The sequence below is a fragment of the Sceloporus undulatus genome, chromosome 1 (assembly GCF_019175285.1).
Source record: "Sceloporus undulatus isolate JIND9_A2432 ecotype Alabama chromosome 1, SceUnd_v1.1, whole genome shotgun sequence".
Classification (NCBI taxonomy): domain Eukaryota; kingdom Metazoa; phylum Chordata; class Lepidosauria; order Squamata; family Phrynosomatidae; genus Sceloporus; species Sceloporus undulatus.
The window spans coordinates 5,427,108-5,443,396 of NC_056522.1; the positions used below are offsets into that span (position 1 = coordinate 5,427,108).

The 16,289-nt window shown below is 42.3% G+C and overlaps 1 protein-coding gene across 8 annotated transcripts in view; it reads left to right on the top strand.

Annotated features, from left to right (window-relative positions):
* HMBOX1 (homeobox containing 1) overlaps positions 1-16,289 on the top strand; it is a 155,661-nt gene that overhangs the window by 105,884 nt on the left and 33,488 nt on the right. For all 8 annotated transcript variants that reach the window (XM_042444985.1, XM_042444988.1, XM_042444986.1 and 5 more), the window contains exon 5: positions 9,353-9,463. In XM_042444985.1, the coding sequence (XP_042300919.1) occupies positions 9,353-9,463 (111 nt within the window). The remainder of the gene's footprint in view (positions 1-9,352; positions 9,464-16,289) is intronic.

Consider the following 16,289-nt stretch of genomic DNA (forward strand, 5'->3'; position numbering starts at 1 on the left):
AGGTGATGCAGAGAACAAAACATATGAGGAATGGTTGAAGGAGCTGGGCATGTTCAGATTGGTGAAGAGAAGAGTAAGGGGTGACTTGAGTGCACTCTTTAAATACCTCAAGGACTGCCAAAAAAGAGAGAGGAAGGGAGCAGTTTGTTCTCTGGTGCTCTGGATTTTGACTGAGCATTAAAAGGAACCTCTTGACAGTGAGAGCAGTTAGGTGATGCAGAGAACAAAACATATGAGGAATGGTTGAAGGAGCTGGGCATGTTCAGATTGGTGAAGAGAAGAGTAAGGGGTGACTTGAGTGCACTCTTTAAATACCTCAAGGACTGCCAAAAAAGAGAGAGGAAGGGAGCAGTTTGTTCTCTGGTGCTCTGGATTTTGACTGAGCATTAAAAGGAACCTCTTGACAGTGAGAGCAGTTAGACAGTGTAACCAGTTACCTAGCGATTGGGTAAGGATCTCTTTCTCTGGACAGCTCCAGAAAGAAGCTGGACAGTATCATGCTGGGGATGCTCTAGCTAGATTTCCTGCACTGAACAAGGGTTGGACTCACTGGCCTCTGGGGGACCCTTCTAATTCTGATTTTGTGATCCAGCATGGCTTTTATGCTGTTTTATGCTATTACTAGCATAATAAAGCAGAAAATGGCATGAGAGTAATAACTTGTAGAGTGAAGAATAGAGTAGAAGAATAGAGCACAAGAGTAATAACTTGTCAGGTGAAGAGGAGTGAAATGGTATGCCCCATGTGAGGGAAAAGTCCTATTTTATAGGAAATAAATGAGCAGAAGAAATTGGCTAAAATGAATTCATATCTGTAGAGGGTTTTGATATAGAAATGTATTGATTTATTTATATCCTGCTTTCCCCCCCCCCCCCCAGTCTGGGACTCAAAGTGGCTTATACAAGTTAAAAATAGATACAAATGGAGGTTCATCATATCAAAGTTAAATTATCAATACAAACAAAAGCAGCTAAAAGCTTTGCTCAGGCCTCACCTGAGTCCAGTTCTGGGCACCACAGTTCAATAAGGATGTTGACAAGCTGGAGCATGTCTAGAGGAGGGTGACCAAAACAGTGAAGGGTCTGGAAACCATGCCCTATGAGTAGTGCCTTAGGGAGCTGGGTATATTTAGTCTGGAGCAGAGAAGGGTAAGAGGTGGTATGATAGCAGAATGCCATATTGAAAAAGGAGCAAGTTTGTTTTCTGCTGCTGTAGAGAATAGGACCTGGAGCAAGCTTCAAACTACAGGAAAAGGGATTCCACTTCAACTGTAGAAGGAACATCCTGACAGTATGAGCAGTTCAACAGTGGGAGACACTCCCTTGGAGTGTTGTGGAGTGTCCTCCTTTGGAAGTTTTTAAACAGAGCCTGGATGGCCATCTGTCGGGAGTGCTTTGATGGTGGGGGATTGGACTGGATAGCCTTTGTACTGTTTTCCAATTCTATGATTCTGTAACTCTAGGATTCTAATCCCAAGAAGAAAACTAGCCTCCTATTCTTATTTATTACTTCTTTTGTATGCTGCCTTTCTCCCAGAAGTTGTAATTCTTTATTACGGTCAAAGACCAGCATCAATACAAAATAGAACATAAAAAATAGAACAATACACATAAAGAGATTGCTTGGGATAAAAATCTGCCAACTAGAAATGTAAATAATTCACTTCCGTTACATTTAAGTTAGCTTCATTTAAAATAAAATAAAATAAATAAAATAAAAATAAACCTTTATGGGTTTCCACCCTTAAGATAGAAATAATAAAGGTAGATTAGCAATATCAGATTTTACCCAGACATGCAGTACCAGACATGACACAATATTATGTGTTTAACTTTGATCAATTGTTTCTCCCAGAAGGGACCCAAGGCAGCTTACAGATAATTAAAAAAAAAAAAAAAACCTACAGAAAAATTTAAAACAATTAAAATAATCATCTAAAAACAGTAGAAAATTACATAAAAATATAAAAAAGGTTAAAAGCATGATTAAGAGGGTGTACAGACCAGTGATAAAGGCCGGCCTGGGGGTGGAATGGGGGCGCAGCATCCGTAAGACACAAGCCCTGACTCCATCTCCATGCCAGCGATGATGCAGTGCCAAAGGAGCACCAAAAAGCCATGGTGACTGTGGCTATGGCACCCTTTCCGTGGCTCCTTTTTGCACTATGGAAAGATGCGATTGGAGCTGCGGCATGTAGTTCCTGCGGCCTCGATCTGGCGCTAAAAGGGGCAGCTGAAGACCACCCCTTAGGGGCAGTCTGGTGAGCCCCTAAAACACACTAAAACATATCTTCTCCCTCGGAAGAATCAATCTTCAGTGACATGTGGGAAGAAAATGTCTTCATCTGCTTGCAGAAGAATATCAAGGAGGGTGCCAGTGTCCAGAGCCTGGGACACCAAGTAGGCCCCATCTCCTATATTCCATGAAATGTACCTGTAAGTGTAGTGGGACAGACAGAACATTCCCAGACACAGGCAGGCTTATAAGGGATTCTTCAGATAACCTGGATCTGAGTTATATAGGGCTTCAGAAGTCATAACCATCTCTTTGAAGTAGTGTGAAAACTATCACCCTTGAAATTAATTTGTCTGGGTTTCAGGTAGTAAGTGTTCTGTTGCTCTGCCCTTTGAGACCTCAGCAGTTTTGAGCAAGAGCTAATAGGTGTAGACCTCCCACAGAATGAGAAAGATTTGAGTTTCACAAAGACATCCCTGTCCAGGTGAGATGGGGCCTGGAAGGAACATGGGGGCCTCCAGATGATCTATGCACTTCCCATGGTCCTTTCTCATTGGCTCTGTTGTCTAAGGCTGGTGAGCGTGAGAGTTGACCAACTTCTGGAGGGCCACACATTCTCCACGCCAGCACTGAAGAGAAGGAGGCGAAGAAAAACGAATATGGAAATGTCTCTACCTCACCCCAAGTACTGCACCAAAATAACACTTCTGTTATTATGCTTTTTAGCATAAAGTTCTTAATGTGTTATATCAAATCCTATCAAGAAACAACAACTGATACAGCATTAGGCCAAAAATAGTGATGTCGTCTGGATTTTTAAATTTTTTATTTTTAGAGACTCTTCTGAAAGGGCTTCTGTACGAAGATAAACAAGACTCTGATGGGTTGGGCACAGTATTAATAATATACAGATAAGAAGGATGACAGTGTAGACGGAAGCTAAGAATAGCTTGGCCAGAGTAATTGGGGAGTAATCGGGCTCTTTCTTTCATGCTCTCTCCCTCTTGAGGTGAGTTTGGAGAACAACACGCAGTAGGACCAGGTTGTGAGTTGTCTAAATGGGGTCTTCTTAGTTCAGTGTGATTTGCTTTAGTTCATTAAAAGTGTCTTATCGGGCAAAACAAACAAACAAAAAAATATGAGGAATATTTTAAAGGAAACAGTGAAGGAAATGCTGCTGGCAACCAAATAAAGCCTTGAAGCGTGTTAAAGATGATGGTCTGAATCTTAGTGATAATTCCTAACAATTGATTAAATTAGTTGTTGACTGCTGGGTCAACACATGAGTAAACCCTGTTGTGACCATGGGTATACTCTTGTCAGGACTAGAAATAGGATTCTGGCAAATATATTTCCAACTGCCTTGATCTGTTTAAATACATCAAAAAGAACATCTTTCTTCCGAAATGTGAGATGTAAGAAATCAACTAAGTCCAGTATATTGGCAAAAGCATTTCCCTTGTCATATTTACAGGTCATGTTTAGGACCAACAGCCCAGGTGACTGACTTGTATGTTGCCAAGTGACTTACAGGATAGGGCTCTTGTACTTTTGATGGTTGTGCTAGCCTGCTGCCACACTGGAGACACTGCTTTAACTCTCCAGGCTCCGTGGTATGGAAGCTTGGGATTTATAGTTTGTTGTGGAGCCAGAGCTCTCTGACAGAGAAGGCTAAATATCTCACAAAATTACAAATCCCAGAATTCCATAGCATGGAGCCATGACAATTGAACCAGTGTCAAACTGCATTAATTCTGCAGTGTAGATGCAGCCTTAGAGAGGGAATTTCAACAGATATTGCTACAATTCCTTCTTCCACACAACCATTTTGCCCAAGTACCCTGAAGGCACCTGATCCTGTCTGATCTTGGAAGCTGAACATGGTCAGCCTTGGTTAGGGTTTGGATGGGGGGCCACTAACAAATATCAAGTGCTGTAGGGACTGTTTAAGAGGAGGGCAATGGCAAACCATCTCTGAGTAATCCTTGCCTAAGAAACCCTGTGAATTCATGGACAGGTGATGTGAAGTATACATCCAATGGACAGGAACTTCTTCATCTCACAACTCGGTTGAATTGCTTAGCAAAAGGAAGTGTTAAACTGAATTTAATCCCTCCTTTGTTTCAAAAGTGTCTGTTGTATCATTATCATTATGGTACATCCCTTCTGCTGTATCAAGGGTACCGTCTTGAGTCCCTGTATTAGAAGAAAGGCGGCTAATAATAATAATAATAATAATAATAATAATAATCCTGATCCCTCTTCCCATTACTCAAAAATGCACACACACACCCCATCTCCTTCCCTTTTGGTGGGAGAGAGAGGGACTTTTCATAAAGATAGGGCCATTTCTCTTGTTCTACTCCCAGGCAGCATCTCTGATCACACCAGAAATGTATAGTGACTGGCTAAACTGCTGTTTACTACCAGGTCTTGCGCATGGGTGTGTGTCCAGATTGTTCCAGCCAGCACAAAATGAACGGCCGAGTGAGTCACTCCATTTCCTGGTGGACATGTTCATAATATCCTATAAGCTAGTGTTCTGCTCTCCGCCCCCCGCCCCCCCCATGCACCATTGTCTATCTTTGCAGACGGTCGGAGCAATTAATCACAATAATGTCATCTGAAAATTAGGTCTCTTCAACTGAAGAGCTCAAAGCCTTTTATATTAATAATAATAATTTTTTTAAAAACCCAGTGACTGGGATTTTTATAAAACATGCCAGATGTGTTCTGCTGAAACTATATAATGGGGGGGGGGGGGAAATGGATTGCTTCCTATTTTATAACTTGCAAGTCTTATCCTTTGATCTGCAACTCTAAGCACCTTTGATCTGCAACTCCAACGTGATTTGTTTTTAATTAAACTGGAGATGCCATGGGGTGGGCCTTATGCCAAGGATCTTTTGGTCCAAGAGCTGAACTGGTTTTTAGAGTTCAGGGAGTGTGTGTTCCTGTGGTGGGCCTTGTGAGGACTTCCACCCCACACTAGGATGCCCAACTTAACACCAGCCTTGATTCATTACTGGTGCCACCATAGTTGCCGTGTATCAGAATGTCACCACTCCAGCAGCGCAACTGTAGCAGTCCCAGAAGCACATGTGTATATTACAAGACTAATTAATTGAACAGATGTTCACCATACAGTTAAAGATTGCTTGGTGTACAGAAGCTTACGGTTACAAATTTCAAGGCTTAGTTGTTCTTGTTGCTTATTTAACTCATCTAAATCCTCTCTTTGACTTGACACATCACACTGTCTCTCCTCTTAACTAATGTTTAAGTGCAGTCTCTTGAGTCTAGCTAATTCATATCTGTCACTGACCAGTGGGCTCTCAGGAGACTTCCAAAGACCCCTGAACCCTAAATTATTATTTTTTAAATATCCAGCTGAAAATTGGATGGAAAAACAGGCCAGACTTTTTAAAAACCTAATTAAAGCACTTCCTAGGCTCCTTCAACATTATGTGTTCTCACCTCCTCCTGAGAGTTCACTCATCTTAAAACATAATATCCATCATATTGAGGGCCTAAATATCCTAAAGGCACCCAGTCCCATCTGATCTTGGAGCTAAGCAGGGTCAACACTGTTTAGTCCTTGGATGGGAGACTGTCAATCAATAGTAGGTACTGTAGGCAATATTTCAGAGGAAGGAACTGGTCAAACCAGGTCTGAGTTTTCTTTGTTTGAGAAAATCCATTGAAATTCATGGAATCACCATAAGCTGACAGGTGACTTGAAGATGTGTTCATGTACCCACATGGGCATATATCACATACATGACCATGTGTTGTTGTGTGCCTTCAAGTCATTTCCGACTTACGTTGACCCTAAGGTGGGCCTTTCATAGGGTTTTCTTGGCACGTTTCTTCAGAGTAGGTTTGCCATTGCTATCCTCATGACCATATTTTACTTTATTCTCTCTGCTTTTAAGTCTAGTCAAGGCTAGCCTGTTGATTTACGGAGATCACACGAATTTCATAGGGTTTTTGTAGGCAAGAAATACTCAGTAGTTTTGCCAGTTGTTGTTAACTGCCCTCAAGTTGACTCTGACTCATGGTGACCCTTTGGATGAGACATCTCCAAGACCCCCTGTCCTCCAATGTTGTGTGTGGGCCTTGCAGATTCAGGTCCTAATTGAATCTAGCCATCCGACATGAAGTCTTTCTCTCTTTCTACTGCTCTCTACCTTTCCTAGCATTATTGTGTTTTTGCATGAGTCATGCCTTCTCATGATGTGGCCAAAGTGTGACAGTCTTGGTCTCATCATCTGGGCTTCTAGGTAGAGTTCAGGCTTGATCTGTTCAAGTACCGATTTGATCATCAGTTCTTTTGTCTGAAAAATAGTCTACAGAACATGATGTTTGTTGGTGATCTCCCCATCCAAGTGTTAACCATCACCGACCCTGCTTAGCTCCCATGATCAGATGATCAGTTGATAGGCAGCTTGGAGGCACACACACATGCAAAGTGACACAGCATCACTTCTTCACAGAAGGGTGTTTTGGGATATGTGTGACTGGCCCCTGCCCACTCTGCAGTTGCCCACCTGTGTATAAGGAACCATGTATTAAGTTACTACCAAATTCATCGTTTGCTTTCTGGGTTCTTGGGACATCTCTCTCTTTTCAACAAGGATCTGTTCTTTGGGGCTGTACCACTGCTATGCTTCTATGAAGCCAGACCTCCTAATGACAGTAACCACCACTGTGGTTGAACATAGTTTCTTAATCATGCTGAGGTAATGTCAAGACACTCACACAGATTTTTTTAGCCAGAAGTGCTAATTTACTTGTTATATTTATATCCGACTTTTCCTTTCAAGTGAGCCCAAAGTGGCACATATACCTTTCTTCCTCCTATAGTATTCTGTCAGCAACACTGTGAAGTAGGTCAGGCTCAAAAAGAATGATGGGTTCCAAGTCACCCAGTTGTTGCATGGCTTAGTTGGAAATAGAGCCTGGATCGCAGAAGACCACCACACCACACCGGTTGTCTTGTCTTTATTAGGTAAAATTTGACTTACTAGTTAGTTGCAACTAGAGTAGACCAATTGCATAAGTCAGTAGGTAAGTGAATCTTAGAATCATGAAATTGAAATAGAGTTGGAAGGGACCATTTAGACCAGGGATTCCCAAACTGTGGTCCTCCAAGTGTTTTGGACTTCAGCTCCCAGAAGTCCCCGCCAGCTTGGTCAACAGTCAGGAATTCTGGTAGCTGAAGTCCAAAACATCTGGAGGAGCAAAGTTTAAGAAACACTGATCTTGACCAGTCCCCTGCCAATGAAGGAATACATAACTAAAGCACCTCTGAAAGAGGCTCATCCAACCTCTGATTAAAGACCCCCAAAGAAAGAGACTCCACCATCCTCCAAGGCAGTCTGTTCCTCACTGCTGAGCAGTTCTTGCTGTCAAGATATTCTTTTCTTGTAATTTGAATTCATTGGTTCATGCTCTAGACACTGGAGCAGCATAAAACAAGCTCGCTCCTTCTCTGGAGCAGCAAAAATGAGCTCGCTCCTTCTACATGACATCCTTTCAGATAAAGAAAAGAATATTGTAGACTTTTGAGAATAAACGTAAAAGAAATTGTACTATAAACGTTTGTGCAGTTGATCTACCTCTTCAGATGCATGAAGGAAGTAGACTGAGGGGCAAAACAGACGGCCCTGATAGAACAGCGTCTCTTTCAGCACCGTATTAGGGACGCAGAAACCACATGCCATGGCTCTGATCCATCAGGTTGCCAGCTCAAAATGAGGCAGCAAAATGCCGCTCCTTTTAGAGCCGGCAAAAAAGCGCCTTTGCCGGACCAGCAGCACTTTTTGGTGCTCCTTTCGGCATGTGATGTGTAAACACTGTGCCAAAGAGTGTCGTGATGCCACCCGCCATGTAGTCAGGTGGGCAGTGTGGGGGCATGCATCGTTTAAATGCCATACCCTCACACCGGTGCTTCAAGCCATTCTGTTTAGCCCCTAATTCTACAAAAGGTTATGCTACAATTTCTTTTACGCAGACTCAAAGGTGCTACAAGATCACTTTGGACAGTAATATTCCAGACTAACACAACTATATCTTTGAATCTCTTCAGATATTTAAAGATAATTATCATGTCATCTCTCAGTCTTCTCTTCTCTAACCTAAACATACCAAGCTCCTTCAGTCATTCCTCATAAGACATGGTTTCCTGACCTTTGATCATCTTGATGGCCATTCTCTGGACACATTCTAGCTAATCAATATCCTTCTTGAACTGTGCTACCTAGGACTGGATACAGTATTCTAATTGAGGTCTGACCTAAGCAAAATAGAGTGGCACTATTGCTGTTCTTGATCTGGACACTACACTTCTATTGATGTAGCCAAGATCTTATTGGCTTTTTAAGCTGCTGCATCACACTATTGACTCATGTTTAGTTTGCGGCCTACAAAGACCTCTAGATCCTTTTCACATATACTGCTCTCAAGCTAGGTACCACCCAACCTATATTCAGGCCTTTCATTTTTCTTTCCTAGATGTAGTACCATTTAGCCCTGCTGAAATTCATGTTATTAGTTTGGTCCCAACTCTCCAGTCTGTCAAGGTCATTTTGACAACCAATATAAAAAAAAAGCAATGGGGAAACAACAAAATAATAATGTAAACTACCAACAAAAATCCCAATAATTACTATTTTCAAGCGCAGTATATTGGACATCGTACCACTTAATCAATTTAAAGATATGTTTTTTATGAATTCCAACAAACTGTACTGTTTGGCTGTATTACTATAACTGTAGAATGTTTATACAATACCATTTATCATAACGTAATCTGAAAAGCACAGGGAGAAAGGGAAGACTAAGAATTCCTCCAGCTTCTGGTTATAATATGAGTACAATATAGGTGTTTTTATTTTTATTTTTTTGGAAATTTAGTGAAGCTGTTGTAGTTAGGGATAACTGTAGGAATCAGGCTGATATTCTTGGGGTGCTGTGTTCCCCCATTTGATGTCAGGCTGACATTAAACGACCAACCCTACTCACCCCTGCAGTATAAAGGCTGTGGACAGGTGACGGAGGGGCAAGAAAAGCCACAGCCTCTTCTCTTATCTCTATCTTTGTCTCTTTCCTCCAGGGATCAGTCAGAGTCGGATCTCCCACTGGTTGTTGCAACAGGGATCGGACCTGAGCGAACAAAAGAAAAGGGCCTTTTACCGATGGTACCAGCTTGAGAAGACAAACCCTGGTAAACAAAACCAATCCAAGACACTCCGGCCATTCCCTCTGAACCAAACCTTTTACCCAGCGGCTGTGAGTGTTGTTGGCTTCATCAGGCTTCGGTTGGCATGGAACCCCTCCCTCCCTTCCTCTCCTCACCCACCCCACTCGATGTTGGTTTTGGGGAATTTTTAGTGAGGGGAGCTTTGGAAAAGGTGACACAAAGATCTGAGGAACTCTTGTTGGGATACCTTTTTCAAATAAGCAAAGGCTAGTAGAGTCAAGAGGCAGGAATTTTCCACTCTGAGGGCTTGAATGCTTGTTCTGATGACATGGTGGGTCAGTCCCCAGGGGCTTTTGTGTGGTCTCCTGGCCCCCCAGTACCCCTTCAGGTCCTGGCATCCCCAAAATGTTTTGGGATGAAAAGCTCTCAAAAATCTCCAACAGAGAAAGTCAATCCAAAATGCCAACAAAAGTAATTTCATTTTGTTTCTGACCATTTTTGAGGAGGCAAGCTTCATGTGCTCTAAGATGTTCAACTGTTTATTCCTTCCTTTTCATGAGGCTATTTGGAGTGTGTGTGTGTGTGTGTGTAAAAGAAAATACTGCAGACTCTGTCCTTTTAATGCTCAATGGTCCTGTGTTTTGGAGAGTGTTCACAACTCCAGAGATTTTCTAAGAAGGCCTTTTCTCATACAGGCTGAAACACGTTGGGTTATTTAAAGGGAATAATCAGTTGACCATAGTTTTTTGTGGGTTTTTTGGGCTATGAGGTCATGTTCTAGAAGAGTTTATTCCTGACATTTTGCCAAACCCTTCTAGAAAATGGCCTCATAGCATGAAAACTCCACAAAAAACTATGGATGCCAGCTGTGAAAGCCTTCAACTTCACATAAAACAATTGACCATCTTAGAGCGCCTGGAGCTTATCTCCTCACTATGTCCTGCTTTTAATGTGCTTTTCAATATTCTCCTCACTCTGACCATTTTTTTGCCAGCGGGATTTACTGCTGGAGGAGGGAACAGTGGTAAAAAACTGTTTCCCCCATCTCCATCGTTGCCCACCTCTCCTTTAGCACATTGGCATTTCAAGAGTGACAATATTAGCTGAACAAAAGAAAGTGCCTTGGGTGGCATTGTATGGTTACACATTCACTTGCCAGCAGGTGTCACTCTGGTTTCATTTAAAATTTCGTGAATGTCCATCACCTTTTTAAGCAGTTTGTTTCACTGTCAAATAATTCCCTGATGCTATGAACTGTTTTCTATTGGAACAGACTGCTTTGGAGGTTATTGGACTCTGTCTCTTTGTATATTTTTTAAACCAGAGGCTGGATAGCTGCCTGACCTGTGTGCTGCAATAATAGATCACCTGTATCTCTGAGGCATTGGACTAGATCATCTCTGAGTTTCCTTCCTGATCTGTGGTTCTTTGAAGAAAATTTTCTGCTACTCTGCCAAAGAACTTCTTTAATTTGTTTCTAACTCTTGCATAACCTAAACTGTCCGCCCATCCCAACTCGGTTGCCCATTCGCCTTTTGGCAGCTTGTGTGGCTGCTGAGGAAAGAGATTTTAATGGGAGTGAGCTGGGGTAGGGTGTTACACTCTTTGTTTTCTGTTTTGCTTTTAATCCTGTTATCATTTTAATAGGATGATTGGGTTAATTGTGTGTAACATTATAACCTACTGTGGTTTTTAACTGTATCTGGTTTTTAATCATCCAGAAAGCAGCCTTGAGTACCATTCCTTGGAGAAAGGCAGGGTAGGAATCAAATTGTTTGACAGACAGACAGATAGATGCCAGGGTTTTTAAAGACAGTGGCTTGTAAGAACTGATAGGGATGAGTTAATATTTTGGCAATTCCCACTTGAAGAAAGAAAGTTGCTCTGAAATTACTCTGTGCACCAGAAGCTGATAATTTCCATATTAGTACTGTACACCAGTGAATCCTGTTCTGGGTTTTTGACTGGTGTTTAAAAGAACTGTCCAAGGTGCTGGACCTATTTAGATACCAGCATCTTGGATAACTATCTTGAAGCATGAATATCACCCTCTACTGCATCCAAAGAAGTGGGTTTGTATCCATGAAAACTCATGCTAAAATAGAAATCAGCCTTAAAGGTGCTGCTACAATCCTTTTGTCCCCTTTCTCTTCCCTTCCACTTTTTTATGCTTCAAGAGACTAACACAGCTACTTCTTGGAGCTGGGTATATTTAGCCTGAAGAAGAGAAGGTTAAGGGGTGACATGAGAGCCAGATTTCAATTCTTTTAAAGAATGTCATACTGAGGATGGTGTAAGCTTGTTTCATGCTACTTCAGAGACTAGGACCCGGAGCAGTGGGTGTAAACTACCAGAAAAGAAATTCCACCTAAACATTAGGAAGAACTTCCTGATGGTAAGAGCTGTCCAACAGTGGAAGACGCTTCTTTGGAGGGTGGTGGAGTCTTCTTCTTTGGAGGTTTTTAAACAGAGGCTGGAAGGAGTGCTTTGATTATGTATTCCTGCATGGCATAGGGTTGGTGGATGTCTCTTGGAATCTCTTCCATCTCTATCATTCTAGGATTGCAAGGTTCATGCTAAGACCCAGAGCAGAGTCACTGTGCACTGACATAGAAGCTGTCAGCCACCAAGGATATTGTGGCTTTTTCTTAGGCTGTCATGTTTGACAAAGGTTCCATGCTTTCTATTACTGGGATCCCTCCAATTTCCCAAGCAAGCAAAAACTCACCCACCAATCCTCCCTCCTCCCTCCCTTTCCTGATTTAATAGCATCATTTTATATCCCTTTCCTAAAAACCTCCACCTGTGTTTTCTGTAACCTTTCTTTGTCACTGATAATTTAGAGTCTTTTTAGAAGGAAGTTTTCTGTCTCTGCACACATGTTAAAAAAGAGTGTTTAAGGAGAGTGTGGATTTTCACAAGCATATAGAGCAGTGGCTCCCAAACTTTGGTCTTCAAGATGGTTTTGGATTCCCAGAATTCCTATGTGTTGGTCAAGCTGGCTGGAGCTTCTGGAAGCTGAAGTCCAAAATACCTGGAGGACCAAAGTTTGGGAATCACTGATACAGAGCCTGCCTTTTTTCAACTTTAGCCTTGGAGGGATCCAGGATAGGTGAGCATTCACCTCTTCTTTCTCCTTTGTAACAGTCCAGAATAACATGACAGTATGTGCCTGATTTTGTATTGGTACCTGGTGCCTTCCATGTTATGGGATGGGGAATCCACTCCTAGCCATCATTCAGACTTTAAAGGGAGATCTCCAAGGTGCCAAAGCCTAGTCTTCTCCTCAAGTGGTTCCATAGGGGTCCAGCCTAAAACAAGTGTGGCTCTTAGGTCATGTGCAGCCCCTGAATCCCAGTTTTGTGGCTCCTGAAGGCTCTCACTATTTCCCCAAGGCCCCAATTTTCCTCCCCAGCTTTTGACCTGATAACCTTTAAGAAAACCCCCAAACATTAGAAGATCCCTCTTCCTCACAAGGACTCTAGCATCCCACTCCTACCCTAATAACTCCATTTTCCTACCCTAATACCTCAATTTCAGAATAGCAAGAGGAAAGGACATGAAACCTTCCTGTAAGGCTTCTGTAGTGCATATGCCAACCTTTTGAAGAGATCCTAAGTTTTGAACTTGGACCTGAGTCTTAGTAAACTCTCAGGTCACCCTGACAGATCTTGAAGCGCCCACACTTTGCCATCAGGAATGGTAATTCATTAGGACTGGCTTGATTAGTCTGGCTGGCAAAGAGGTAGCTAGTCAGCTCAGAGGAGAAGGAGGAGGAGTGAGCAGCTTTGGCAATGTTCTCTGTCTCTTTTTCCAGCCATCCTGAACTCAGAGATGTGATAGCTTTGGCTTGCAACATGGGACAGCAAGTGTCTGCAGGGTTTGGGGCTTGTTTGTGTATTTTTTTTCAATAAGGAAAAATTGCATCATTCTTCTTGGCCTTGGTCCCATGAGCTCCTCTGCTTAAATGTTACTGGTGACATTTGACATTAGATTCTTCCTGCTAGTAGCAAGCAAACTTCCTTTGGACTCCAAAAGCTGCAGCGGGCCTTCTGTTTGCTCCACCTGGTGTGTGTGTGTGTGTGTGTGTGTGTGTGTCTTTGTCTTTTTGGAAGCTGGAAAGAAACCAATAAGGCAACCCATATCCTGGCTATGGGTGCCTCTACACTGTAGAAATAATGCTGTTTGACATCACTGTAAGAGCTGTAGCCCCATTCAATGGAATCCTGGGATTTGTAGTTTTATATGGTCTTTAGCTTTATCTGCCAAGGGATACTGGTGCCTCATTATTTCTACAATGTAGATTTACCCTGAGAGCTGACTTACTCAGCCTCTGTAGTTTTTCATGTAATTACCATTGTTATAAGTACCGTAACTTAACGCACAGACTAGATAATATTTACACAGACATAAGTCCCATTGAGCTCAATGGGATGCTTGTGTGTGCGTATGCATGTGTGCCATCAAGTCACCTGTTGACTGGTGAGGGATGCTGAAAGCAGTATTCCAACAATGTCTAGAGGGTCAAATGATTCCTTCGTGGTTGTAGTCTTCTGCTTTCACCCAGGGGACGTATGGAAGGACCTGAACACTGAGTGGTTAAATTTATTCAAGCATCCTTTTTATTCTTGAGCTTCCAGGCCATAAAAGTAAAGATGTTTGGAACAAGCTGTGGTTTGTATGCATGAGATTTTTTCATGTTGAGGTTTGTTGTTAATTGCTGTCAAGTCAACTTTGACTTATGGAGTGAACCGAGGAAGAAAGAGAATCAACTCATTTGAAATGTGGTGCTGGAGAATCATAGAATCATAGAGTTGGAAGACACCACAAGGGCCATTCAACCCCAATCTGCCATGCAGGAAATCTCAATCAAAGCATCCCTGACAGATGGCCATCCAGCCTCTGCTTAAGGACCTCCAAAAAAGGAGACTCCACTACAATCCGAGGGAGTTCATTCCACTGTCGAACAGCCCTTACTGTCAGGAAGTTCCTCCTAATGTTGAGGTGGAATCTCTTTTCCTGTAGCTTGCATCCATTGTTCCACGTTCTAGTCTCTGGAGCAGCAGAAAACAAGCTTGCTCCCTCCTCAATATGACAGCCCTTCAAATATTTAAACAGAGTTATCATATCACCTCTTAACTTCTCTTCTCCAGGCTAAACATCTCCAGCTCCCTAAGTTGTTCCTCATAGGGCATTGTTTTCTAGACCCTTCACCATTTTAATCATCCTCCTTTGGACACACTCCTGTTTCTCCACATCCTTTTTGAATTGTGGTGCCCAGAACTGGACACAGTATTCCAGGTGAGGCCTGACCAGAGCAGAATAGAGTGAGACTATTACTTCCCTTGATCTAGACCAGTGGTGGCGAACCTTTTACAGACCGAGTGCCCAAACTGCAACCCAAAACCCATTTATTTATCACAAAGTGCCACCTTCTTCTGGCTTTCTAGTAACAAACTCTGGCAAAATCTGTGCTGGGGTGACAGAGTGTGTGCCCACAGAGAGGGTTCTGATTGCCACCTATGGCACACCTGCCATAGGTTCACCACCACTGATCTAGACATCTATTGATGCAACCTAAAATCACATTGGCCTTGTTAGCTGCCGCATCACACTGTTGACTCATGTTCAACTTGTGGTCTACTTGGACTCCTAGATCCTTTTTACACGTGGTTTCATTCAGCCAGGTGTCTCCTATCCTATATCAGTGCATAAGGTACTAAGTGCAGTACCTTACATTTTTCCGTGTTGAATTTCATTTTGTTAGCTTTGGCCCAGTTTTCTAGTCTATTCAGGTCGTTTTGAATTTTGATCCTGTCCTCTGGAGTATTAGCTACTCCCCCTAATTTGGTGTCATCTGCAGATTTGATAAGTAAGCCCCCAATTTTGTCCTCCAAGTCATTGATAAACATGTTGAATAGCACTGGCCCCAGGACAGAGTCCTGTGGGACTCCACTGGTCACTTCTCTCCAAGATGAAAAGGAGCCATTGCTGAGCACCCTTTGGGTTCAGCTGGTCAACAAATTACAAATCCATGTAACAGTTGCCTTGTCTAGCCCACAATGTCATGGAGAACTTTGTCAAAGGCCTTACTGAAATCAAGATATACTATATCCACAGCATTCCCTTCATCTAACAAGCTAGTAATTTTATCAAAAAAGAGATCAGGTTTGTCTGGCATGACTTCTTTCTCTGAACCCCATGTTGACTTTTTGTGATTATGGAATTGCTTTCTACATGTTCACAGACTCTCTGTTTAATGATCTGCTCTAGAATCTTTCCTGGTATCGATGTCAGACTAACTGGACGATAATTGTTGGGATCCTCTTTTTTCCCCTTTTTGAAGATGGGGACAACGTTTGCCCTCCTCCAGTCTGCTGGGACTTATCCTGTCCTCCAAGAGTTCTCAAAGATAATTGCTAATGGTTCCAATATTATATTTGCCAGTTCTTTTAATACCCTTGGATGTAGTTCATCTGGTCCTGGAGACTTATGTTCATTTAGAAGAGTCCTACAGATACTGTGGATTGCTAAAAAGACAAGTAAAAGAGCAAATTAAACTTAAACTTTCCCTAGAAGCCAGGGTAAAAAAACTGATACTGTCATATTTTGGACATATCATGAGAATACAGGACTCAATAGAAAATACATTAATGCTTGGTAAGATGGAATACAGAAGGAGAAGAGGAAGACCACATTATAGGTCAATAGATTCTATTGTCCTAAGTTGGTAAGACCTGAGCAGGGCTACTGATAACAGGGTGACTTGGAGGTGTTCATATGGCGGCCATAAGTTGAAGTCAGTTGACCTGAAGGCAATTAACAATAGCAACAACAACAACAAATAAGG